The sequence below is a fragment of the Gekko japonicus genome, unplaced genomic scaffold, assembly GCF_001447785.1.
Source record: "Gekko japonicus isolate JY-2015 unplaced genomic scaffold, Gekko_japonicus_V1.1 scaffold885, whole genome shotgun sequence".
Lineage (NCBI taxonomy): Eukaryota > Metazoa > Chordata > Lepidosauria > Squamata > Gekkonidae > Gekko > Gekko japonicus.
In genome coordinates, this window is record NW_015167564.1 from 701,602 (window position 1) to 727,427 (window position 25,826).

The 25,826-nt window shown below is 44.4% G+C and overlaps 1 protein-coding gene across 1 annotated transcript in view; it reads left to right on the forward strand.

The window, feature by feature from the left end:
• Positions 1–3,852: 3,852 nt before the first annotated feature.
• Positions 3,853–25,826, forward strand: part of PITPNM1 (phosphatidylinositol transfer protein, membrane associated 1) — a gene marked incomplete at its 3' end in the record, with an annotated part of 34,863 nt that continues 12,889 nt past the window's right edge. Inside the window, exons 1-14 of the mRNA XM_015413803.1 lie at positions 3,853–3,938; positions 4,161–4,375; positions 4,515–4,636; positions 6,883–7,104; positions 8,881–9,192; positions 10,229–10,324; positions 10,918–11,025; positions 11,665–11,726; positions 12,559–12,800; positions 13,361–13,550; positions 14,313–14,420; positions 14,741–14,922; positions 22,790–22,989; positions 23,089–23,259. Of these exons, the coding sequence (XP_015269289.1) occupies positions 3,861–3,938; positions 4,161–4,375; positions 4,515–4,636; positions 6,883–7,104; positions 8,881–9,192; positions 10,229–10,324; positions 10,918–11,025; positions 11,665–11,726; positions 12,559–12,800; positions 13,361–13,550; positions 14,313–14,420; positions 14,741–14,922; positions 22,790–22,989; positions 23,089–23,259 (2,308 nt within the window). The remainder of the gene's footprint in view (positions 3,939–4,160; positions 4,376–4,514; positions 4,637–6,882; positions 7,105–8,880; positions 9,193–10,228; positions 10,325–10,917; positions 11,026–11,664; positions 11,727–12,558; positions 12,801–13,360; positions 13,551–14,312; positions 14,421–14,740; positions 14,923–22,789; positions 22,990–23,088; positions 23,260–25,826) is intronic.

Genomic DNA, 25,826 nt, shown 5'->3' on the forward strand with positions numbered 1-25,826 from the left:
CCCCCCCCAGGGCCCCGCGGGCCCGTCCTGTTCCCCCAGGCTCTCCGGGCTGTCCTGGCCCCTCAGCAGTTTCGGGGGCTGGGGGGTGAACGAGGCCTGCAGAGGGCTGGCTGGCTGGCGTCGCTTCGGGAGCTGACGGGAGGGGTCCCCTGGGCAGGGTCCTCCTGGGATCCTCCTGGGTCGGAGCGCAGTCAGTCAGGGTGGCCCCCCGTCCCCCCGGGCTCCTGTGCCTTTCAAGGCTGCTCGGCAGATCTACATTCAGTGGGTGAAGCTTCTCAGATGAAGGAGTCGTGGTCAGGGGAACCATGTCTGCTGAAGTGATCTGCCCTAGGATGCCTTAAGGGGCAAGAGCTCTGCCCGCAAAAAAAAAGCGGCAGCGCTTTCATCCAGGGCAACGACACTGGGTGTCTGAGAGCTGGGCAGGACTGCAATGCATTTGGCTGATGTAAATGTGGTTCCTCGCTTGAGGCAAGTGTGCTTTGCAGATTGTCACTGGGCTGCATTTAGTCTTCTAAACAACAAAATATTGGGCAGCGGCTCTCAAGATGTAAACAAAATGCTGCATTTCACCTAATGCTCCAAGTGTTACTCAGATATGATGCTCTCAGTAGTCTTCAGTTTCATCCTACATAGTTAAGTGTGCAACATAGTCTGATGCATGTTTACTTGGAAATAAGCTCAGCCCGTCCTTGGGAATGATAAAATAAGTGTGCATAGGATTGAAGCCTTAAATGTGTTGCATCCAGTTCACTACCATCATCTTGCTACTGCCCTCTTAGAGCGGACAATTATTGTTTTGGATGAGTGAGAGCATTTTCCCTGCAAGAGTATGTGAGTGTGTACATAGCCGAGCCTGGAGGAAGGTTTGGGCATTAAATTATTGCTGCTGGACATGGCTTTATAAGGGAGTGAAAGTCTAGAATAGCCTCCTCAGTACATTCGTGGGAGCAACTGAACCACATTTGTGTTAAATATGGAATGATTTATGAAAGATACAAATTGTACATGATCTTAAAATCTGTCAGGATTTTTTCCTTGTTTCTTTGTTATGTATGCTACAGCTGGGTGAGAATTTTGTGTGACGTGAGCATGAAATGGTCTGTTCTTTGGTAGCTCTGTGGAAGGGGATTGTTTTTGAGTTCCGGATCTAGCTGACTGACATACTTGAGTGTGCCGAGACATTTCCTCCCAGGTATGATTGGTTGTGGCCTCAGAGACAGGAGTGTGTGGTTGGAGCTTCACCTCCCCATATAGCGAGTGGCCCAACTTGGTTCCTCGAGTTTATCTGACTGTGTTGGGTTATACCCATCCTGTTTCTTTTGTACCGCTACATTATTTTGGGGTGTTGGGAGTTAATACATTAAGAATGTGGATTATAAAATCATTTTGTTTTGGCAGGGACCCTTTTAGCACTGAGGTTTCAGAAGTGCCATGGTGGAAATGGAGCAAAATTATTCATAAGAGCTAACTATATGTAGTATAGTAGCTAACAGTCAGGAAGCTTTTGGTTTAAACTTGTATTCTTACTGCCTGAGCTTTATACACACCTATCTCCAATTTTTATCCCACCCTTCCTCCAAGGAGCTCATGTTTCTCCCTGCCTACATTTGCCCTTGAAGGAATCCTGTGAGGTAGGTTAGGCTGAGAGAGAGTAACTGGCCCTCAGGTCACTCAAATGAGGTTTGTGGCAGAATTTGAATTTGAACCTGAGTCCAACATTCTTAGCTCCACACCATACTGGCTTTATGCCCGCATGAGGATAATAATATTTTCTAGCTCTATGGGGTTGTTGTATGGATTACTAAGACTATTAAAGTGTTTTGAGCATCTCAGGTATGTAAGTGGTTAATAAACAGGAGTCTTGTGGCAACTTAAAGGTAAGTTTTTATTCTTCTATAAGCCTTTATGGACTAGAGCCCACTTCATCGGATGTATATAGTGGATTCTTGCTTTTATACATAATGAGGTTGTAAAGAACAGTAGTTGTAAACAGCCAGGTCAAAGTGCCATCAGATGCAGGAGGAGAGGGATTATGTAAAATACAAGCGTAATCAAAGAAAAGCTGTAAATGGTGATAAATGCAGTCTCCCTAGTTTTGCTCAGCTTGTTAACACTGGCAAAGCTAGGGAAATTGTTATCACTAATTACTGCTACTGTGAATGGCCTCTGTACTTTTCTTGATTAAGCCTGAATTTTACCTAGTTCCATTTTACCTTTTACTGCCTTCATTTCATGGCCATTTGACCTTTCTGTTTACAGCTTTTGTTCTCTGTATCATGTATGTATGGGCTCTAGTTTACAAAAGTTTATACTAGAATAAAAACTTGTTAGCTTTTAAGTGTCAAACAACTTTTGCTTTTTTTGCTGTGACCTCTGGCACTATTACTATTGTGATTATTAAATCCAGCTGAGAGTTGGTGCAGAGTGCAAGGTCCAGCAGGCAAAACAGAATGTGTGCATGAAGATGACTTTGTGGTACGGTATATGTGGGAGGCATATGAGAATAGCCCACCTTTAAAGCTAACTGACAGAGGTTCAACAGATTTTCTCACTGCTGCAGTTCTATGCTTGGAAAAGCTGCACCTTTTGAATTTCTGCCTGTCATGCAGCTGCTAATGGCAGAAGAGGAGATAGAAAGCAGCCTCAAAAAGCTGGGTGCTACAGGCAAGTGCAAGGTGCAGTATTGCTAAAGGTACCAAGATAGTGTGGACATAATTTGCAAGATAAATTTGTGGCTTGAGGCAGTTATGGAGTCAAGCTGTATGGCAGCATTTCTCATCACGTGGGTCCAGACCCAAAAGCTGGTCAGGAAGCCTGTAAATGTGGGTTCCAGGTTTTTGGAGTTTTGTTGATTTATGCATGCTCTGTTTTTTGTTTTTGTTTTTTTTAAAATGGGTCGCATAGCAGGTAAATTTGGACTTGTGGGTCACCATACCAGAAAGGCTGAGAACCACAGCTGTAAGGGAAAATTGCAGTCCCCAGTTGGTATGGCTAGAGAGAAGCAAGCCCTGAGCAGCAGCCAGTTAAAGTGTTTGCTGCTGGTCTACCTTAGTACTGGATGTAAACACAAGGCAAAATGGAGGTGAGAAAACCTGTTCCTTGTGCAGGTAGAAAGTAGGTGGGAGCATTAAGAATCCCCCAAGGAGTACTTGAGTGCACAGCAGAATGTCAAAATGGTGTCTGTTCTCTCATGTTCCCCAGCCCGTTTCATTTCAATATGCTGGAACTCCCCAGCCACATATTAGCCTACAGTTGCTATGGAAACTTACCCAGTGGGTTGTATTTTGAAATAAGGTCAAATGGGGATTTCTTCCAAGCTTCTCCTCTTCTGAGAGGAAGTGAGCACACAGAAATATCTTTTGCAGGAGAACTGAAATCAGATAAGCATTAAGTAGTTAATTCAAACACAGCCATTTTCTGTCCTGAAAAAGAAACCAAACAAAAACAGTTGGGTAGGTGAAAACCCATTTTTGAAATACAGAGAGATAGCTGCATCAGTCTGCGACAATCAAAATAACAAGACATTTTAGTGATACCTTAAAGACTTACAGGCTTTCATGAGCCAGAGCCTACTGCATCAGATGCACAAAGTGTTACGTTCAATTGGCAGGGAGGGGTTTTTTAATAGTATGTGGGTCAGAATGCCCCCTCCGCTGGAAGTCCCTGTGTGATGAGTGTTACGTTGTGCATCATGGTCCAAATAGCAGCTATTTTGGGGTAGGTTAACCATCTCTTCTCTGCTGAGCTACATTGTCTCCGTATAGCCCTGAGTCTGCCACTGCCGTAGACCCCTGGCTCCTGGCTCGACTACATCCATTTATCCCCTGCTTTGTCTCAACTCCTAGGGCCTGACTGTCAAAATGTTGATCAAGGAGTATCACATTCTGCTGCCCATGAGCCTGGCAGAGTACCAGGTGGCCCAGCTCTACATGATCCAGGTACCATCAGTCTTGAAATAGAGAGAACACATTTTGTTAGGGAACGGCATGATTAGGTATCTGTGACAGATATGGTTGTGATGAGATGGGGGCCCTTGGATCACAAAGTGTGGTCGGGTGAGAGACCAAGCAGGGTTGAGGGATGCATGGATGGTAACAGGGTCAAGGGGTGAGGCATGTTATGGGGCGTGGCTGAGCAGCACTGCCTGTCCGGTTCCCCAGAAAAAGAGCAGAGAAGAATCAAGCGGAGAGGGCAGTGGAGTCGAGATCCTGGCCAACCGGCCCTACAGCGATGGCCCTGGCGGGAGTGGTCAATACACACACAAGATCTACCACGTAGGCTCCCACATCCCCAGCTGGTTCCGTGCCCTCCTGCCTAAAGCAGCTCTGCAGGTAGAGGAAGAATCCTGGAATGCCTATCCTTACACACGGACCAGGTATGTGCAATGTGGGATGGGAAATAAGAGAAAACCTTGGGAGGGGGAAGCTGAGGGCAACCCTGGTGAGGAGGTGGGGTTTAGGGTTGTAAGCTAGGTGGGGGGCAGGGTTGTCAGCTTCTCTACTTCCACCCTACAGATACACCTGCCCTTTTGTGGAGAAATTTTCCATTGAGATTGAGACCTATTACCGACAGGATGTTGGGAAACAGAATAATGTCTTCAACCTGAGTGCTGTAGAGCGCAGGCAAAGGATTCTGGGTGAGCGTCCAGAAATTGATCAGCATTTATTCCTTGTGCTGTGTGAAAGATTGTAGAATATATCAGCATTGCCATGCTGGGCTTTTAAGCATTGTAGAATATGAGAAGCTAATGTGGAATATTGGATACTCTTTTGGGATTCTGAGGTAAGATGTCTTGGATGGAAATTTGGTCTCCATTATGTCTTCCCCGTTGGGCTTCAAAATTCAAGAATGGAAGAGAAAAGTTTGGGCTTCTGGCCAAGAGCTTCCAGGGCTATGAAAGAATGGGTATTTCTGAGGTGGGGGTGGGAGAACAAAGAATGTATCTGAGGTTCTAATGACTTTGTGGCATGGGAGGGAAAGGCAGTTTGGCCATCTGAGTGAAGGAGGGCCCTCTCAGATTCTGATGGTGACAAGAGTCTTATTTCCTGTTCAACATGGTGGCAACATGCTTGACCACTCCAGAACCGCTGATTTCGGGAGGGGTGTTGAAAGACCTGAGTCAGATTGAGGTGACAAGAGAGGAGGCCCTACAACTGATAGACAACTTAAAAACTGATAAATCACCAGGCCCAGATGGCATACATCCGAGAGTTCTGAAAGAACTCAGATGTGAACTTGTGGATCTCCTGATAAAAAAAATAATAATAATCTTTCCTTAAAATCTGCCTCCATTCCTGAGGACTGGAAGGTAGCTAATGTCACTCCCATCTTTAAAAAGGGTTCCAGAGGACATCCGGGAAATTACAGGCCAGTCAGTCTGATGTCGATACCGGGTAAAGTGGTGGAAACTGTTATTAAGGAAAGAATTAGTAGGCACATAAATGAACAAAACCTATTGAGGCAGACTCAGCATGGGTTCTGTAAGGGAAGATCTTGTCTCACTAACCTGTTAGTGTTTTTTGAGGGAGTGAACAAACATGTGGACAAGGGGGACCCAATAGATATTGTTTATCTTGACTTCCAGAAAGCTTTTGATAAAGTTCCTCATCAAAGGCTCCTAAGTAAGCTCAATAGTCACGGGATAAAAGGACAAGTCCTTTCATGGATCAAAAACTGGCTGATTAATAGAAAGAGAGAGTGAGTATAAATGGGCAATCCTCAGTGGAGGGTGGTAAGCAGTGAGGTACCGCAGGGATCAGTACTCAATCTGATTTTTAACTTGTTTACTAATGATTTGGAGTTGGGAGTAAGCAGTGAGGTGGCTAAATTTGCAGATGACACGAAGTTGTTCAGTGTGTTGAGAACCAGGGAGGATTGTGAGGCACTCCAAAGGGATCTGTTGAGGATGGGCAAGTGGGCGTCGACGTGGCAAATGGGGTTCAATGTGGCCAAGTGCAAAGTGATGCACATTGGAGCAAAAAATCCTAAATACAAATACACGTTGATGGGGTCCGAACTGGCGGAGACTGACCAAGAGAGAGATCTTGGAGTTGTAGTAGATAACTCAATGAAAATGTCAAGACAGTGTGCGACTGCAATAAAAAAGGCCAATGCTATGCTGGGGATTATTAGGAAGGGAATTGAAAACAAATCAGCCAGTATCATAATGCCCCTGTATGAATCAATGGTGCAACCTCATTTGGTCACCACACGTCAAAAAGGATATTATAGCATTGGAAAAAGTGCAGAAAAGGGCTACTAGGATGATAAAAGGGTTGGAACACTTTCCCTATGAAGAAAGGTTAAAGTGCTTGGGGCTCTTTAGCTTGGAGAAACGACGGCTGAGGGGTGACATGATCGAGGTTTATAAGATTATGCATGGGATAAAGCAGGTAGAGAAAGAAGTACTTTTCTCCCTTTCACAGTACAAGAACTCGTGGGCACTCAATGAAATTGCTGAGCAGTTGGGTTAGAACAGATAAAAGGAAGTGCTTCACCCAAAGAGTGATTAACACATGGAATTCACTGCCACAGGAGGTGGTGGCAGCTACAAGCATGGACGGCTTCAAGAGGAAATTGGATAAACATATGGAGCAGAGGTCCATCAGTGGCTAATAGTTACAAAATATAGATAGGAACCCTTGGTTGGGGGCAAGTGATGCTCTGTATTCCTGGTGCTTGGGGGAGCAACAATGGAAGGGGCTTCTGGTGTCCTGGCCCCACTGCTGGACCTCCTGATGGCACCTGGTGTTTTTGGCCACTGTGTGATACAGAGTGTTGGACTAGACGGGCCATCGGCCTGATCCAACATGGGCTTCTCTTATGTTCTTATGTTCTCTTAAGAGATTTATTTCCTGCTCAACCTTCCCTCATCGCCTACAGATACCATTGACATTGTGCGAGACCTCATCTCACCCAGTGAATATAAAGTGGAAGAGGATCCACGGCTTTATCGCTCTGTCAAGACAGGACGTGGGCCTCTGGGAGATGAGTGGTTAGAGAACATAGGCGATGGGCCTCTCATGTGTGCTTACAAGCTTTGTAAGGTGGAATTTCGCTACTGGGGCATGCAGTCCAAGATTGAACAGTTCATCCATGATGTAGGTGAGCATGCAGGGCTGTTCTCCGCATTTCCTTCTGCCATCCACAATGCAAAAGGTTTGGGCTTTGGAGACTAGTTAACTAAAGTTGTACCATAGTTGCAGGCAATGGAATAGTGCAACATACCTCCATTCATACTGATAGAAGCGCAGTACCTATTTTCTCACTGTGGCAATATTTATCCTAACCCATTTTACACATCAGGTCTACTTTAGTGTGAAATCAGGTTTAATTAACTGCTCAAAGATCTAGCAGCAGTTCCCAGCATCCTTTGAAGAGTCTATATTGTTCCTTTAATGTGAGTCATTTTATGATTTCTGACCGAAAAATAATTAATTAGGTAGCTGTCCTTCTGAAATGGCAGCATCTTCCATACTCTTGGGTACATCACAAATGATGTCCTTGAAATGCTGAAGAGTTGTTTAAGGACTGGGGGATCCACAAAATCATTTCCCTAATGGGAACCTGAAGGTAATTCCAGGGACCTCTGCAACTAGCCAGATGATGGAAGCACCTTCTCTCCCCACCTGGTGAAAATACCACTCTAGTCTGACTCTGCTAAACACTTACAGCTGCTCTCCATATCTGGTAGCAGGGGTAGAATAAGGCACAGGTTCTGATTAATAGGTTGTTTGGCATTTGGGCTGCACATTGTTGTCTGTGGTTTGTGAACAGCCAGAAATATTAGGGTTGGCAACCAAGTGAAGGGAAGCTCCGAGGCAGAGGTTCAGGGTGAGACAGGTAACCAGAGTACAGAGCCCACTTTGATAACAGCGCTCAGGCTGCGAAGGTCGGAGGGAAGGTGACAGAGCAGTGGCAACCAAAATAATGGATGGCTACCAAGGTTAGCTACCATTTCTGTATAGAGCCAGGTGAGAGGAAAACTGTTGAAGATAAAAGCTTCACTCACTTATATGCCTCTCAGTGCTCCAATAGTGAAGCTGTAAGGAGTAAGTTTAAGTGGGAGTTGAATTGGTCTTTTGAAAAGAATGTGAACCATGTATGTGCAAAGTAGTTCCCAACATGTACTGAATTACTGCCTAATCCTGTACCAGCAAGTCCCAGCCAAGAAACAGAGCAAAGCTTGCTGCCCCGTTACTTAGCGTGTGTCCCTGTGCGCTCTTGCGCAAGTTCCTGGTGCTGAGGATTATGACGGAAGGCCAGATCCCTTACAGGCTGTGTATGGATTTTTCTCCACTTGGATTTGAGCACAGGGCCCCAGATTTCTAAAACAGACTTCCAGTTAGATTCATTAACTGTGAGACAATTTGTGGAATCTAAATATAAAGGCAGATTTGCCAGAAATGTCATCATTCGCAGTTAACCTTTCATATGGTAGGAGTTAGAATTAGGAAGGAAACTGGGAGGGGAGGAGCTTGCCAGAAGCAGCACGGGGCTCCCTTTACTTGCTGTTTTTGATGGTGAAACGGTAGATGGGATGATGGGATGATTAAAGATAGCCCGTCTCAAAGTGGCTAGTAAATGGTTAAAGACAATAGCAAAACCAAGTGGGGAAGTGAAGGGTATGCGTGGTTCCATGCATTGCTCTTAGTTATTTAAATCTGGATTGCATTGTGGATCTGAACTGGACTTTGATGTTTTTCATAGCTGTGGGGAAAACTATGGAGGGAAAAAATAATGTCAGAGTTGTCCCTCAATGTGTTGGGGATGGAGCCAAGGCCAAATCATAAATAAAACAACTGGGAGGGTTAAGCTGCAGTTTGCATGGGACTTTTGTGGGAAGATCTGGGCAGTGGTAATTCCTGACATCCTCTGCAGGTCTGCGAAAGGTGATGCTGCGGGCACACCGCCAGGCGTGGTGCTGGCAGGATGAGTGGATAGACCTCACCATGGATGACATCCGGAGGCTGGAGGAAGAGACAGCACGCATGTTGGCCCAGAAGATGGCCAAGTGCTTGGAGCCTGCCCCAGAAACGTCCTCACCCAGCCCCGAAGGCCAGGCTGAGCCAGGCAACCAAGAGAAGCAGGACAGCACTACTAGCCTAAGAACTCCTGAGATGTCACGAGATGAAGCATTTGCCAAGCAGTGGTCAGCAACTTCTCGCTCTTCCTACTCTTCTCAACATGCAGGTGAATAATAATTGCACAATAAATCTACAAGAGGGGACCAGCAATTTAAAGATACAACAATAATGGAAGAACCTAACAGCAATTTCTTCCATTATTGTTGAATAATAATTGCAAACATAAGCAAAGAGAAGCACAGAGAGCAGCAAGTGTGTGTGTGGGGGGGAGGTATTTTCCTGTCTCAAGGCAACAGAGTTCTCTGTAGGTGGAGGCAGACTATTGGATACACTGGATTTTATGCTAGAGGGCCAAGATTTCTTTTCCTGTCTTAGCTTGTTTTGCTTTACACCTGGAGACTCACTGATGACCACATGAAGATTGTGATGGATCCCCCCCCCCTTTGGTGGGCTTGAATAGTAGTGCTTGCTTGCCTGTCTTTGCTTGCAGTATGTGGCTTGCCTCACTTGCTTTTGACACATCTGGAACACTATCCTTTGTGCAGGCACCAGCTTCATGAAGAGCAGCATTTTCATTTTTCTGATCTATAATTTGGATGATGTGGTTTAATTTATTGTGTGTTTGTGGCAGGGAGGTTGGGCTGTATGACCTTCTTAATAGACTGCAGTCCTGAGCACTTCTGGAAGTGTTTTTTCTTTTCTTTTTTTCTTTTAGTACATTGGAAGAACAGGCTTCAAAGTGGGGGGGAGGAAACAGGCCAAAACTAGCTTGTGATATTGACTAGATCAGCCTCATTTGCTGGGTTAGTCAATTTCACCACTTCATCGGCTTGCATGGAATGAAGAGAAGCTGCGGCATTTAGAATGGGGAAACTGAGGAAGCTTGTCCTACTTTGTAGACAATACAGAATGCCACAGTTGCAGAAAGGAAGGTCCAGCTCCTATTGCGGTGCAAAACTAAACACTTGTACGCAACCTATGATGAGAAGCTGACTGTTTTGCATAGGGAGTTTTGGGTTGTTCCTAAAGGGCTGTGCTGGGAATAAGATAGGCTTACTTTTAATTTGAGGAGAATGTCTGGTTATTGCTGATGTTTCACAGAATGAATGCTGTAGATCTCTTTGAATATGATCTATCTGCAGCTGGAGTGTCTCCTCACAGCTTATCAGAGTGGCGGATGCAAAATATTGCACGGGACTCCGAGAACAGCTCTGAGGAGGAATTCTTTGATGCTCATGGTATGTGCTTCTGAATAAAGAGATGTTTTGTGGACATGTTTGCTTCTGAGAGGGCTCAGAGTTGGAAGAGGGCTATCTGTAGCTGGTGTTTGTCATAGCTACTGCTACAGGCACCTGTACATTCTTTATATATGTCTTCTCTACCTGTGGTCATAGAGGTGTATGTGAATTGGCCTTCCAGTATGTTGTACGTGTAGTATATGTTTGGATTTATCTCCCACATATCCCCCTAGACTTGGTGGAGGGGTGAATATAGATACATATGGACAAGGGAAGATCAAAATCTCCAATTTCTGTTCTTTGTATATGTGTGTCTGTGCACACACATGCAAATACAGGCTTTGGCCTAGTGCTTTGCATGCATAACACCCCCAAGTCCAGTTGTTACTGGAGAATTGCAGATAGCAAGAGTGGGGAAGATGTCTGTCTATGACCCTAGAGATCTTTTGTCTGTCCGTGTCAATAGTATTGGGCTAGACTGATCAGTGGTCTGTCTGCCTCATAAGGCAACTCTTCATATCCATAAAGACTGTGTGTGTGGTGTTTACACTGCCTCCATCATGCATACTTTTCACTGACTTTTCCTTCCCTAGAGGATCTCTCAGATAGTGACGATGTTTTTGCAAAAGAAATCACTAAGTGGAACTCTAATGATTTTCTCGATACTCTGGAGCGGCCCAGTGAGCAGGATGACCTCCTTGGTAAGACAGCAGCGTGTGTGTCTCATGCTAGAGCCTCATCTGTGCGTGTGTCCAGTTACCATTTGGAGTTCTGGAAATCTCTGCTTTTAAGGTTCCAAACCATCTGTACACATAATTACACATTCTGTAAATAACATAAATTCTAAAAATGGATCAAATGCATATAGAGTTTCCCCCACTTCACATAATTTTATTGTGAAAATGTTATATTAGTGACATATTTTTTAAAAACAAACTATTTGGAAACTGAGTTGCTTAGTCTTTTGCCTGTCCTTACATACTTTCTTGTGGCCCCTAAAGCCCTCCTTCAGAATTTGTTGTTTTCTGGGCTCCTTGTAAAAACTGCCAATGTATTTTGAGGCTTTCTCTGGTACCATGTGGGATAGGAAGTTGCTTTGAACACTGAAACCCAAATACCGAGATTCTCAAGATTCTGCACAGGCTGGTGGATTTTATGCAGGATACTATCTCTGTTCCACCCTTTGCAGTCATCTCAGAGTATGGGGTTCTGGCAACAGAATTCTTTCTCGCAGGGGCCATTCTTCTTTCCTCAGCAGTTGCCATCTTCCATGCCATTTACAGCCTGCTGCCGCTTTCATTCTCTACTTAGTGCCACTCATGGTTTTTGTGTCTTTGCAGCTGATGCTGCTGGTGCAGCCAAGCCAGAGAGTGATGGGATCACTATGCCAGGCCAAACAGAGGTGAGTTTATCCACCATGCCGTCTTCCTTCTTTAGTGCTTTCAGAATCATGACGCAAAACCACAGATGGCAAGCTTGTGAATGCACAGCCCTGTTCTGTATAGAGTGCCCAGGCTGGCCTACATGGGACCCAGCTCAATTCTCCTATTTCTTTATGTGAATTACTTTTTTACTCCAGCATTCTCAGAAAAATGGTTCAGATTGGCTTCCTGCTACAGGCACCTTTACATACAAGGTGTTGAAATAATACACAGGAAGAAGACAGTTTATACTGGAGTGGGTTTCTGCGATTATGGACTCTTCGTGTTATGTAATTTAGTTTGAAAGTGTTTACAATACACTAGAGTTGATGTTGTGTATATAAATCAAATATATTTAGCTATAAGTGCATGTGAATATTGTATGTATTATTTCAACACGGTGTTTTCTGTGTTTACCTAACTTAGCCGTGTTCTCTGTGTGCTTGTTGGTATACCTTTACATACAAGGCATACAATAATTAAGAACTGTATAAGCTATGAAAACAGTTTTATAACCATAATTACGGATGCATTTGCTAACAGTCAAAATACCAGTAGCACAGATCAGTTCAGAACACGCTTTCCCCTGTCAGCAAATCAAAACCAATCTAAGAGAGTTTCCTGAAGGGTCAATAAAGGTGATGTCCTCCTGATCTCCTCTGGCCTGGCCTGGCCTGGCCTAAGATGAGGCTGAGAAAGCTCATACAGTCATTGAACAGAACACAGTTTCCATGACGGCTGAGGTGACGGCAGTTCCATTCCCACACCCACTGCAGCCACGTCCCTAATGCCTCCCTATTTCTCTTTCCTCAGGCTGGCCCAGAAGACCTGTCTAGTACATGCCGTATCCATGCACTCTTCCTGATCCTGCACAGTGGCAACATCCTAGACCAAGGTGTGGGAGAACCAGGCTCTAAGCAGGCTGACGTGCAGACGCTCACCGCCACCTTGGACTCGGTCACCCGCCTGCACTTCCCTGAAGCATTGGGGCACATTGCATTGCGCCTGGTGCCCTGTCCGTCTATCTGTGCTGCTGCCTATGCCCTAGTCTCCAAGTAGGAAGCATGTCTGTCAAGCTCCTGAACACCTTGTGGGGCAGGGCTGAGAGCTCCCAGGAGCTGTGTGTGGAGGGGGCTTAATGAGGGCTGCAGTGTCTTCCTGGTGCAGGGGATAGAGGAATCCATCACAATGATGATACCTCTTTAAAACAGGGATACATGACGGCAAAGATGGTGGGGTATGGATAAAAGTATGCAACTGAGAGTAAGTGATGGGGAGCTATGCTTTGAGAGGAAGGCTGGAGGCAGCAGTTGCATTGGCTGCCTTCCTCCAGCCACTCCAGAGCATCAGATTCTGGGGTGAAACTCTTGCCTCAGACACCTTTCGGGGAATTGGGACTTGTGGCACAAGCCCTGTCCTTCCCCGTGTTCTGAGAGTGCCGCGCTTTCTGATTGTCCATTGGTGTGGTCGGTTGCAGCCCTGTCTTTCTTTCTAGGAGGTGATATGGCTGATAGCAGCAAAGAGGCTCCTCCTGAGCTCTGTACCAAGACTTGGGTTGTTGGATCTTCAGTCTGAAATGGTGTCCTGATCGGTTCTCACATCTCCTTCTTCCCAGACTCAGCCCCTACAGTCATGACGGGGACAGTCTATCCAGCAGCCAGGACCATATTCCACTGGCGGCTTTGCCACTCCTGGCTACCTCCTCAGGCAGCTACCAGAATGCAGTGGCAACAGTTATTGCCCGTACCAACCAGGCTTATGCTAACTTCATCCAGTCTCCTGATGGTGCTGGCTTCTGTGGTCAGGTGAGAGGGCTGGGACTCCTTGGAGCAGACAAGTGGGGAAAAGGGAATACTATAAGAGAGAACCAAAGTTCTGAGACCCAAATGCTTCACTTGGAAAATGATAGAAAACCCTTTATTTAATCTGTGGTTTTGTGAAGTTTTATTTCTAAATTTAAAAACAGAAACGTTGCTTCTGGGTCAGGGAGGCAGGATTTACATGATAGAGGTCTATAGAACCAGAGGGACAGGGATTTCTGAGGGTGTATCTGTTTAAACCAGTGGCTTCCTCTAAAGAATTGTGGCTGTTGTAATTTTGGAAAGCTGCTAAACCTTCTATATTACACATCCCTGTCCTTTTAATAAAGCTACAGTTTCCAGGATTCCTTGGTTTGCAGCAATGATAGTTAAACAAGGTAGGCATCTTTTGATGCATATGTGATTTCATGGTCCACCCCCCCCCCCTCCACACACACACACTACATTCTTAAGAGCTAGAAACCTGGAACTTGTTTGCAGAAGGAAAGCTCAGATTCTAAGGGTTCCTAGGCAGCTGCTTCCGTGAACTACATTGAAAGCTTTGTGCCGTGTTCCTTTGCATATTTGCTCAAGTTACAGCCACCTAGACCACCAGTATTGATCTCTTCTAAGCAGAGGCCTCTGTAATATGAGGGTTTTCCTGCTTGTCTCTTTCAACAGGGACCCAAACAAGCAAGTTAGCATCACAGGCTCTTGGATTGGCTACAGGATCAGCTACTTAATCCTGTGTTTGTTTTCCTCTTGTAGGTGCTGCTGATTGGTGACTGTGTTGGGGGAATCCTGGCCTTTGATGCCCTTTGTCACAGTCGGGCTGGAGGGGCAGGGAGTCGTGGGAGCAGCCGGCGTGGCAGCATGGTCAGTTGCTGAGGCTAGGGGATGTACCAAGCAATATGTAATGAGGGTAGCCTCCCACTATTTTCTCTAAGGAAAGAAGTGCGTGTGAGGAAGGGATGGAATAGAGGAAGGATGGACAGGATTTCCTTTTGGTCAGCTGCAGAGCTGAGCAATCCAAGTATCGTTTAGCTGAGGTTTCCTAGTCTGGTGCCCAGCTGCCGACTTATTTGTCCTCCCTGCTTCCATATGACATGTGGTGTCCTGGATTCTGCTCACTGCACACTAGAAAAGGTTTTGAGATCTCCTCGATGTATGTGCACTTTTCTGTCATTTCCCCCCAGAATGCTGACCTGCTTTCTCCCGAGGTGTCTGTGGTGCGAGACCCAATGCTCGAAAAGGCCGAGGTGCTGTGGGGCCGTGCCAGTCCTGAGCCATCCGGGCTGCTGTCTACCCAGAAACGCAGCGACAACAACGTGGCACCAGAAGCAGATTCTCTGCAACAGCAGCAGCAGTTCTTGTCCAGGTGAGAGGGTATAAGACGTGGGGCCTCCCACATGAGAGCTGACAGCTGAATCGGTACTAATCAGGGACAGAAGCTTCACTTGTGGCTTCCGGTCTGGCTAAGATGGAGGACTGAAGCGTTTCGCGATCGTGCGAAGCGAGCGACGGCCACTTTTGACAGTTTGGGCAATACACAGCCCAACGCATCACTCCCCAGCGAGGGGGGGGGGACAAGCAGGCAGCAGCGCCCTAGAGGGAGTGTGAGGTTGGCGTAATCCAGCTTCGGAAGAAGCTGAATTGGGCTTTGACCTCCTCCCACGAAGAAGGCAAGTGCCAAGCAACTCTATAGTGGCCGATCGAGCCGGATTACCAGCATAAATTCTTCGTCAGCCGACCTCTTTGAAGAAGGACAACAACTGTGAGTTAAAAGAAACAATGCGAAACCCGTTTTGAACGTGCTAGATAACAAAAACGTGCCGCTTACCTGAACTGAGTTTGGAGTCAATTTGAATTAAGCGGTTGAGCGGAAAATGAATAGTAAATCCCAGAAATCCGATTCCGGAGAGAAAAAAGTTGATTGAAGCCTTTAAAAACTGTAAAAACGCTTATTGTTTAACATTCCTGTGGTGAAGATGGAGCCGTGTGCGCAACTGTAAAATCGAAACTCACGAACAATAGCGTGGGAAGAGCAGGCTGGTGTCACAAAGAAAGAGGTCCGTGTGAAACATCCAGGAAGTTGAATTCCTAGACGGGCATTAGCGAAAGGAAGACAGTGGAACTTTTAAAGGTGCCGGACCGGAAGTGAGTTTTATGCGGAAGGAAGGGCCTGCAAAATACCAATCTGACCTACTCTACATGAAATTACCATAGAGAAGTTGCGCCCGACATTTTGAGGAGGACTTCAACTAAATTTGCTTTTTTAATATATTTCTAAGGGTCTTTGGAAAGCGTAAACAGAGAGGCATGGAGGACTAAATCTTATCATCTAGAAGAGTGCTTTATTTTGCGAATCTGTGAATTGGAAAGAAATCGCCAAGACGGAGACCAGGAGAGGCAAGAAAAGAGCCGACTCAGACCCAGAACTTAAACCGGTTGTGAGACCTAGGATTGGATCTACTTCAACCCCCAAAATGACAAGGTAAAGCGAGAAAAAAGAGATGCAGGCCTCCATGGAAGCAATGGAGAAGAGAATGACAGAGGCAATACAAGCCATGGGGGAGCAGATAGAAAAAACATTGGGGGACCAACTGGAGAAGCAAACTCAGATTCATCTGAAACATCTAGAAGAAGTCCAAGAGAAGAACATAACAGCATTGAAGGAACTGGTTACTACAGAAATAACTTCAATCAAGCAAGAAATGGAAGGAGTTAAGAAGGATGTTCAAGCAAATGCAACCAAGACTACAGAGACAGAGGAGAAGATACAAAAAATAGAAGAGAAACAAGATTCTTTGACTCAACAAATTACAAGATCAGAGACAATGATGGAGTTCAGAAGGATGCAGACTCATCTGAGATTCAGAGGCATTAAGGAAACAGAGAATGAGAACTTAAAAGAAAAAATGATGGAAGTGATAACGGCTTTTCTGGGCGAGGAGGAAGGGTCAATGGACTCAGACTTTGATTTGATTTATAGAGTGAACTCCAGAATTGCAGAAAAGAAGAATTTACCAAGGGATGTAATTGTACAATTTGTAACAAGATCAACAACAGAGGAGATATTCAAGAAGCAATTCACCGTCCCTTTTGAAATAGAGGGAAACAAAATTATGGTGATGAGAGAACTCCCAAGAACAATACTGCAAGACAGGAAAAGGTATAAATCCTTGGCGGACAAACTCAGAGCTTTGAGCATCAGATATAGATGGGAGATTCCACAAGGTTTATCCTTTACGTATCAAGGTGGGAGGATTCAGATCAGATCGATGATGGACTTTTATAAATTTAAGGCGGACAATGCGGACGTCTTTGGAGAACTTTAAAATAAAACGCATAATGGAGTACAAATTGTTGTCATGGAATGTTAATGGATTAAATTCACCAAACAAGAGGAAAAGAATCAATCATTGGATACAGAAACAGAAATGCAACGTGATATGCTTGCAAGAAACACATATTAGAAAACAGGATATAAAATATTTAAAGAATGCTTTATTTGGAATTGAATTTTGTTCTGCGGCCTCAAACAAGAAAAAAGGAGTTGTGACATATGTGAAGAAGGAGTTACAACCTACAGAAATTTTTAAGGACATAGATGGCAGATACGTGGGTGTGGAATTAATGATTCAGCAGAAAAAAACATTGTTGATCAACGTGTACGCACCCAATGGAGCAAAGGAAAAATTTTTTAAGGATATAACTGACCAATTACAACAATTGACTTATGAGCAAGTTATTATGGCCGGAGACTTTAATGGGACAATAGATCGTGTAGACAGAAAACCACAAAAGGACAACGAATTCAGCGGAAAACTGCCAAAGAATTTTTTTGAATTAGTTAAGCAAGAAAAATTAGAAGATGTTTGGAGGAAATGGAACCCGATGCAGAAAGACTTTACTTTTTATTCCAATAGACATTGCTCTTTTTCCAGAATTGATATGATTTGGATGTCTGAAGAATTATCAATGAAAACACATAAGACTGAAATTTTGCCAAGATGTAATTCAGATCACAATCCGGTGGTATGGAGTTCCACAGAAAGGAAAAAACCCTTTCTGTGGAGGATTAATGAAGACTTGTTGGATAAGAAAACAGTAATTGAGATGTTAAAGGAAGAAACGAAACAATTCTTTCAACAAAATTTAAATAAAGAAACACCGATACAGATTGTATGGGATGCTTATAAAGCGGTGATGAGAGGAATTCTCATCTCGCAAAACGTGAAGCAAAAAAAGGAAAAACTTCAAAAACAAACAGAAGTGTTAGAAAAAATTGCTCAGAAAGAAAAGGAATTAAAAAAGAAGCCTGGAAAAAAGCAAATTATTAAAGAATTAAAGTTGCTGAAGGAACAACTGAATGAGACTTGGAATCAGGAAATGTATTGGAATTTAAAGAAGTTACAACAGAAATCTTTTGAAGGGGCGAACAAACCGGGAAAATACTTAGCTTGGCAACTTAAGGCTAGAAGAGAGAGAAGAATGATAACCAAAATAATAGAAGATGGAAAAGAGTTCGTTGATCCTAATGGAATAAAGAGATGTTTCTTCAAGTATTATGCTAAACTATTCCAAACAACTAGAGTTGATCTTGAGAAGATTAAAACATATTTAAAGGAGATTCCACTACCAAAAATAAGTAAGGAATACAAAGATTTATTAAATGGTCCAATTCAAAAAGAAGAAGTGATGAAGGCAATAGAAGAGACAAAGTTGGGGAAGGCGCCTGGGCCGGACGGATTTACAGCGAAATTCTACAAAAAGATGAAAGAAGAAATTTCCCCGGTCCTGGAAGCTTTAACCAACGAAATAAGAGAAAACAAAAAGGTGCCGGACTCATGGAAAGAAGCAATTATTTCTTTGATTCCAAAGGAAGGACAAGATTCAACAAATGTAAAGAACTACAGGCCAATATCTCTTTTGAACAACGATTATAAAATCTTTGCAAAAATTATTGCAGAAAGGGTGAAAAACTATTTACAAACGGTAATTTCTGAAGATCAAGCGGGCTTTTTACCCAAAAGGCAGATTAGAGACAATGTAAGAATAGTAATGGACGCAATTGAATATTATGAAAAGCACCCAGAAAAAGAAGTAGCTTTTCTGTTTGTTGATGCAGAAAAAGCTTTTGACAATCTTAATTGGAATTTTATGCACCAGATGATGGAAAAGATTGAAGCGGGACAACATTTTAGAAATTGTATTGAAGCTATCTATTCTGAACAAAGAGCTAAAATAAATGTGAATAAAGAACTGACAGATAACTTCAAAGTACAGAAAGGAACAAGGCAAGGTTGTCCGTTATCACCGTTATTATTTATCTGGGTATTGGAAATACTTTTACAAAAAATACAGTACGATCAAGAAATAAAGGGCTTGACACATAAAGGACACCAATACAAATATCGAGCATTTGCAGACGATGTAATGTTTATGGTGGAAAACCCAACAGAAAAATTGACATTGCTTTTTCAAAAAATAAAGGAGTTTGGAGAATTGGCCGGCTTTTACGTAAATAAGAATAAAACAAAACTTATATGTAAAAACATGATCAAACAAAAACAAGTGGAACTACAAGAACTGGTACAATGTGAAGTAGTTAAAAAAACAAAATACCTTGGAATTGAATTAACGGCAAAAAATATAGACCTATATAAGAATAATTATGAGAAATTATGGACTAAGCTGACTCAAGATTTTAAGAAATGGGATAAAATGAACTTATCACTGATGGGAAGAATATCAGTTATAAAAATGAATGTCCTACCACGTTTGATGTTCCTGTTCCAAACAATACCAATTCTGCATAAAACGGATTTGTTGGCCAAGTGGCAACAAGAGTTGTCAAAATTTGTTTGGGCAGGCAAGAAACCAAGGATCAAAATGAAAATACTTTGTGATGCCAAAGAAAGAGGAGGTCTACAAATGCCAAATCTTAGACTATATTATGAAGCGGTTTGTCTAACATGGATGGATCAATGGGTGAAGCTTGAAAATGACAGATTGTTGGGGTTGGAAGGGCATGATTGTAGATTTGGCTGGCATGCATATTTATGGTATGACAAGATAAAAATGGACAGTTTTTTTAAACTTCACTTGGTGAGAAAAGCTTTGTATATGGTATGGACAAGATATAAGAAGTACCAGAGTGACTTAAGACCATTGTGGATTGTACCAGTAGAAGTGTTGATATCTTACTCAAGACAGCGAGGTAGAGACTGGTTGCCATATAGAGATTTAATTAAAAAAGAGGGAACAGAGTGGGTAATGAAAAAGCAGAATGAAATTGAATATGAATATGAGTGGTTGAAATATATGCAGATTTATGATCTTTTTAGATCTGACAAAAAAAACTATGGTTTTAGAGAGGAAAAAAATGAAATTGAAAAGGTATGGGAGAGTGGAGGAGGAAAAAATATTTCTAAAATGTATAAGGTGTTGTTAAAATGGTATACTGAAGATGAAACTGTTAAAGAACAAATGTTAAAATGGGCTATTAATATGAATAAGGAAGTAGATATGGAAACTTGGGAATATTTGTGGAAAAACTCTATTAAGATCTCGACATGTACTAATGTTAAAGAAAATTGTTATAAGATGATGTATAGGTGGTACATGACACCTAAGAAGATTGCAAATATGAATCAAAATATGTCAAACAAATGCTGGAAATGTAAGAGGCATGAGGGCTCATTTTATCATATGTGGTGGACTTGTGAGAAAGCTGTAGACTTTTGGACAAAAGTCCACAATGAAATGCAAAAAATACTGAAATGTTCTTTTAAAAAAGCACCGGAAATTCTGCTTTTGGGACTCAAAATGGAAGAAGTCAATACGACTAAAAAAACTTTACTCTGGTACCTGATAGTGACAGCGAGAATGATTTATGCTCAGTTTTGGAAGACAGAAAAGGTACCAGAGGTTGAAGAATGGATACAAAAAGTTCTGTTCATGGCACAAATGGATAAGATTACAAAAAAACTGAATAACAAAGAAGACGATGAGTTTTTTGGAGAATGGAATGATTTTAAAATTTATCTGGAAAAGAACTGGGATGTGAAACAAAACTTAATATGTTTAGATCAATATTAAGTCAAACGATGTTATCTTTAGATTGTAATGATGAAAAACTGATATTGTTGATGATATGAAGTAATTTGGAGCAGGGGTGGAAGCATTGTGGGAAGCCATTGGAGGGAGGGGAGGAACTGGGAATGGGGTAGACAATTGATAGAATGAAATGTTTTATATGTTGTATTCCTGAGAAAATAAAATTTGTTTACCAAAAAAAAAAGGGACAGAAGCTTCACTTGAGTGTGTGCTGGCCAGGTGGCCTAATATCCAGCACTTGATAAAAGACCGCATGATGCATCTCTAGAGAGCTTCCACACAACAGGTTGATTTAGCTTCCTACAGTATTCCTTTATGTGAAACTTAGCCGCCTTAGAGGCCTGTTGCACTGCAGCTGAGTGAAATGAAGCAAAGGAGAAATGGGAAAGAAGAGACTACTTCACCCTGCCCTTGCCTGCTGCTTCAGCCCTGACTCCATCCCAGCGCATCCTCCCCTCCCCCCCCCACAGCTGTTTTTACCTTGTGAAGTTCTGGACTCATTTCTGCGAAGCAAAGGGAGGGGGGAATGGATTCCAAGGGGAAAGTGTCCAGTAAGAGAAGGGTTAAACAGTCCCTTCTCCAGGGCAAATTACATCCTCCCTGAGGGCATTTTGTAGCCAGCTGCAGTGTGATGGTGTAGTTTGCCCCTCAGCCACAGTGTGGCTGGTATCACATTTCAGATCTCCAATGTTCCTTACTCTCTTCATTGTGATAATCTTTTTAGATGCCATTCATGTGCACTGTAGTGCTGAAGTTTGTGTCATTGCACCCAGGCACATCCATGTACCCCAATAATTCCGGTGCAGTGTGCTAAAAACAAAAGAGAGGAGAAAACTTTGCCCTAGCTTAGCTGAGCTATCTGGACTCTAGATTACACTTCAGCCGACTGAAGTTAAGTCTCTCAAAGACGGAGGTCCTGCACCTGAGTCACAGGGGACCGAGTCAGGGAATCAGGCTCCCGACCTCCGATGGGGCTCCATGGGTGCCAGCGTCGAGGGTGGAGAGTCTGGGGGTGTTCCTGGGTGCCTCCCCTTCTACGGAGGCCCAGATCACGGCCACTTTTCCATCTGAGGCAGATCGGGCAGTTGGCCCCATATCAAAACCCCTGGGACCTAGCTACAGTGACTCATGCAATGGTCACTTCCAGACTGGATTATTGTCTCTCTCTCTACATGGAGCTGTCCTTGACTCTGCTCCAGAAATGGCAGCTAGTGCAGAACGTGGCAGCACGGCTGTTGACGGCAACGCCTGCGTGGGCTCATATCCACCCAGTGCTGCACAAACGGCTGCCTATCGAATTCCAGATCCGTTTCAAGGTGCTGGTGCTTACCTTTAAAGCCCTATATGGCCAGGGGCCAGCATACCTTCGAGACTGCCTCTCCACATATGAGCCCCGTAGGACATTGAGGTCCACGAATCAACATCTTCTGGCAGTCCTCGGCCCCAGGGATGTCCCTCTAGCCTCGGCCAGGGCCGGGGCTTTTTCGGCCCTGGCCCCTACCTGGTGGAATGAGTTCCCATATGAGATCAGGGCCCTGTGGGATTTACTACAGTTCTGCAGGACCTGCAAGACGGAACTCTTCCACCGGGCTTTGGGTTGAGGCAGTGGACGTCCCTCCCTTTTCCTGGCCAACCCCCCCACCAGTGGCCTGGTTCTAATTTGACATCGGGGCACCACTGCTATATTCAAATATGATTGACATCTGAATATATTATTTTACATGGTAATCTGAGATTTTATGTTGTTTGAATCTGCTATTAAATTATTGTTTATGATATTGATGTAAACTGCCCTGAGCAGTTTACATCAATATCAAATCAAATAAATAATAAATAAATTAGGGAAGAGTGTCACCCTGATTGCCTGAGTAGGTGGCAATGCATGGGAAGAAGGCGGCAGCCCAAGACTTCTGTCTGAGCAAATTGTGGCCAAGTTATAGCTCTGTTGTGAACTGTAGGCTTTCATGCAGGAGAAGTGGGATAAATCATGGATGGATCACAACAGCAAAAAGGAAAGCTGCTCTAGGGAGTTCCTAAATATGCCCTTAACTGGGAAAGTAGTACCAGTAGGAGAGACCTGTGGTCCGTTTCCTAGCAATGACCAAGTCTTCTACTGTTCCCAGCCTGCAGGCCAGCGTGCCTGCTTCAGAGGCAGAAGGAGACCTTCGGCGCAGCAGTAATTCTTCATCTTCAATGATAGAGACTTTTGAGGGGACAAACACCATTGGGAAACTAGAATTCAAGGTGTCTGGTTTCTTCTTGTTTGGCTCACCCTTGGGACTCGTGCTTGCCCTTCGTAAGACAGTGATGCCAGCCATGGATGGTAAGGATCTTCTTTTTCTTTCCCCGTTTCCCCCATAATTTTCTTTGCCTTTCCCTCCGGCTGATGCAAGATTTCACACGCCTTCTGTCATCTTTTCAGTGGCCCAGATGCACCCGGCCTGTGAACAGGTCTACAACTTGTTTCATGCCGCTGACCCCTGCGCCTCCCGTCTGGAACCTCTGCTGGCCAAACAGTTCCATGCTGTGCCACCCTTTGCCATTCCCCGCTATCAGAAATATCCACTGGGAGATGGCTCCTCTACGTCATTGGGTAAGACGAACCATGAAGGTTAGTCTTGGAAGTGCAGGGGGGGAATTTTGCTTCTTGAGATAATGGCTTCATTGAGTAATATGGGTGGAGAGGAGGCTGCTGCAGTGGCAGTGAAGTATTGGGGGGGGGGGTCTATAAAGAGGGAGAAAGAACATACCAGATCTAGGGAGCACTGAGATATGATATGCTGTAAGTTTCTGTATTTTCTTAGTGTTGCAGACCACAAGGCTGTGTTTAATGGATCAGAGCTGCAATGTAAAAAAAAGGAGGGGGGGAGGTGCAACAGAGAATAAGAGTAATATGTGTTCTAGGAACTCAAGTGTTGAGAGGTGATCTTCTCCCAGATGAGTTCAGAATATGGCTTGGCAAACTGAGCTAGCAAGCAGAAAGAAGATTATTTTTGGTTTTAAAAAAAGTTCTGAAATTCAAACCCCTTCACTCTGGGGGGAACGAATCTCTGCCCTCAGCCACCTTGTGCATCTCCTATGCCACTGCTCCTGTTCACTTCCCATTAACCCGGCATTGATAGCAATAGGAAGGTCTCCGTGTGAGCCTCCCTCCCTGGCACCTGGAGTGCTGCTGTGGCAGTATTCCAAGCACCAGGGGCTTTCAAAAACGTTTTCCCAGGGTGCCTCAGCCTTTTGTAGGAACATCAAATTGTCACAGAATCGAGATATTACAGAGCTTGTCATCTGAGACATTGCTGCAGCAATATTCAAAGGCTCCAGGGAGCCTTCAAAGTGACAACCCTGCAATGTCTGCCCCCACACCACGGCCAGGTTGAATGGAAGAGTCAGGCGAGAAGGAGTTCAGCTTGAAGTACGATCTGGACCAGAGAAGTATTCTCAGGGCTGTCATTCTCCCTTCAGGTTGAAGGCGAGTGCTACAAGCCAGTAGAGATCATAAACTGAACCTGCTTGTTGTGAGCTTCAGCAGGCTCACTAGTAATAAGGGGTTGTGTTGAGAATGTCTTCTGCTACAGCTGTGCCCATTGTTGTGCTGCAGTGGCAGGAAGACCTGCAGCTGCTGAAGAACTTCTTACTACGGGTAGAGGTCTTTGTACTCCCCCTCCTGGCCAGCATCTGGAAGGCTTTGCCAGATTGAAGGAGGATATACTTTTTGCACCTCCTGAAATATAACGGTGTGGATGTGGTGGGGAGATTTCTCCATGAATCTTTTCAGCTACTGCCAGTACCAGTTAGGAACATCTGCTCTCTTCCTCTACAGAGGAGGAGATATTACATCATGTAATGCATATTGCTTATTGTATCTCACTTTCTCCCTTTAATATTTTAAAAATGTTTTTGTTAGCCATTTTTTATTATTTAGAGATTTAGGCATGTATGCTTTTATATATTAGACTAGGAATAAGGCCCATTGTGGAAATAAATACAATGAACTCTATAGAAAGAGGCTCTGGGAGAGTGCCCCGGCCATGGGCACTCAGTGTCAATTTGCTGTGGTGACCTCAGCAGGGTATAATGACACAGAGTCCACCATTTTCTCCAGAGGAACTGATCTCTGCTACCTGAAGAGAAGTTGTAATTCTGAGTTATCTCCACCCCTCACTTGGAGATTGGCAACATTGATTCCTCAGGAGGAAAATGGCTGGTTTGGAGGGTGGAGTCTATGGCATTGTACCTTTCTGCAGTCCAACCCCTCCTCAAACCCCACCATCCCCAGGCTCCACCCCTCAAATCCCTAGGAATGTCCAAACCTGGAGTTGGCAACCCCATCTCCTTCCAGCTAACCGTCAACCTACCATTATCTGCCCTTCTGACTTCAGCTGACTTCTGCTCTCCCTCCTGGAGAGCAGTTGTAATTCTGAGTGAACTCCAGCCCTCACCTGGAGATTGGCAACAGGGGGTTCCCAGGAGGAAAAGTACAGTCTTTCTCTGCAATGGGGACCAAAGCAGCTTACATCATTCTCCTCTCCCCCTTTTGACTTGCACAACAACCCTGTGAGGTAGGTTAGGCTGAAAGTCTGTGACTGGACCAAAATCACCCACCAAGCTTCCACAGAGCAGGGTCTAGCGGACCCTGCTCTGAAGCTAGGGTTGCCAAGTCGTGGCGGGGGATCGTAGGTCTTCACAGAATCCTTGCCGCGGGGACAGTGAGATGTGTTGCACCCGCCGTCCCCAGGATCTGACACTACGTGTAGCTCTGGCAATGGGGCTCCAAACAGCCCCGTTGCCAGAGCGACGCATAGCGTCATGTCCTGGTGATGGTGGTGCAACGCGTCTCGCTGTCCCCGTGGCAAGGATTCTGTGAAGACATGCAGATCCCCCGCCGCGATTTGGCGAGATTTGGCAGGCCTATCTGAAGCACTGACTGCTACACCTAGGGTAGCCAATCTCCAGGTGGAGCCTGAAGATCGCCGGGTATCACAACTGAACTCCAGACAACAGATCTCTTCCCCCCTGGAGAAAATAACTGTTTTGGAGGGTGGGCTCTATGGCATTCTATTGAGCTGAGGCCTCTCCCCTCCCCAAACTCTGGCTTCCTTAGACACAGAATATCTAGGAATTTCCCAACCTGGAGCTGGCAACCCTAGTCAGGACTGGCCC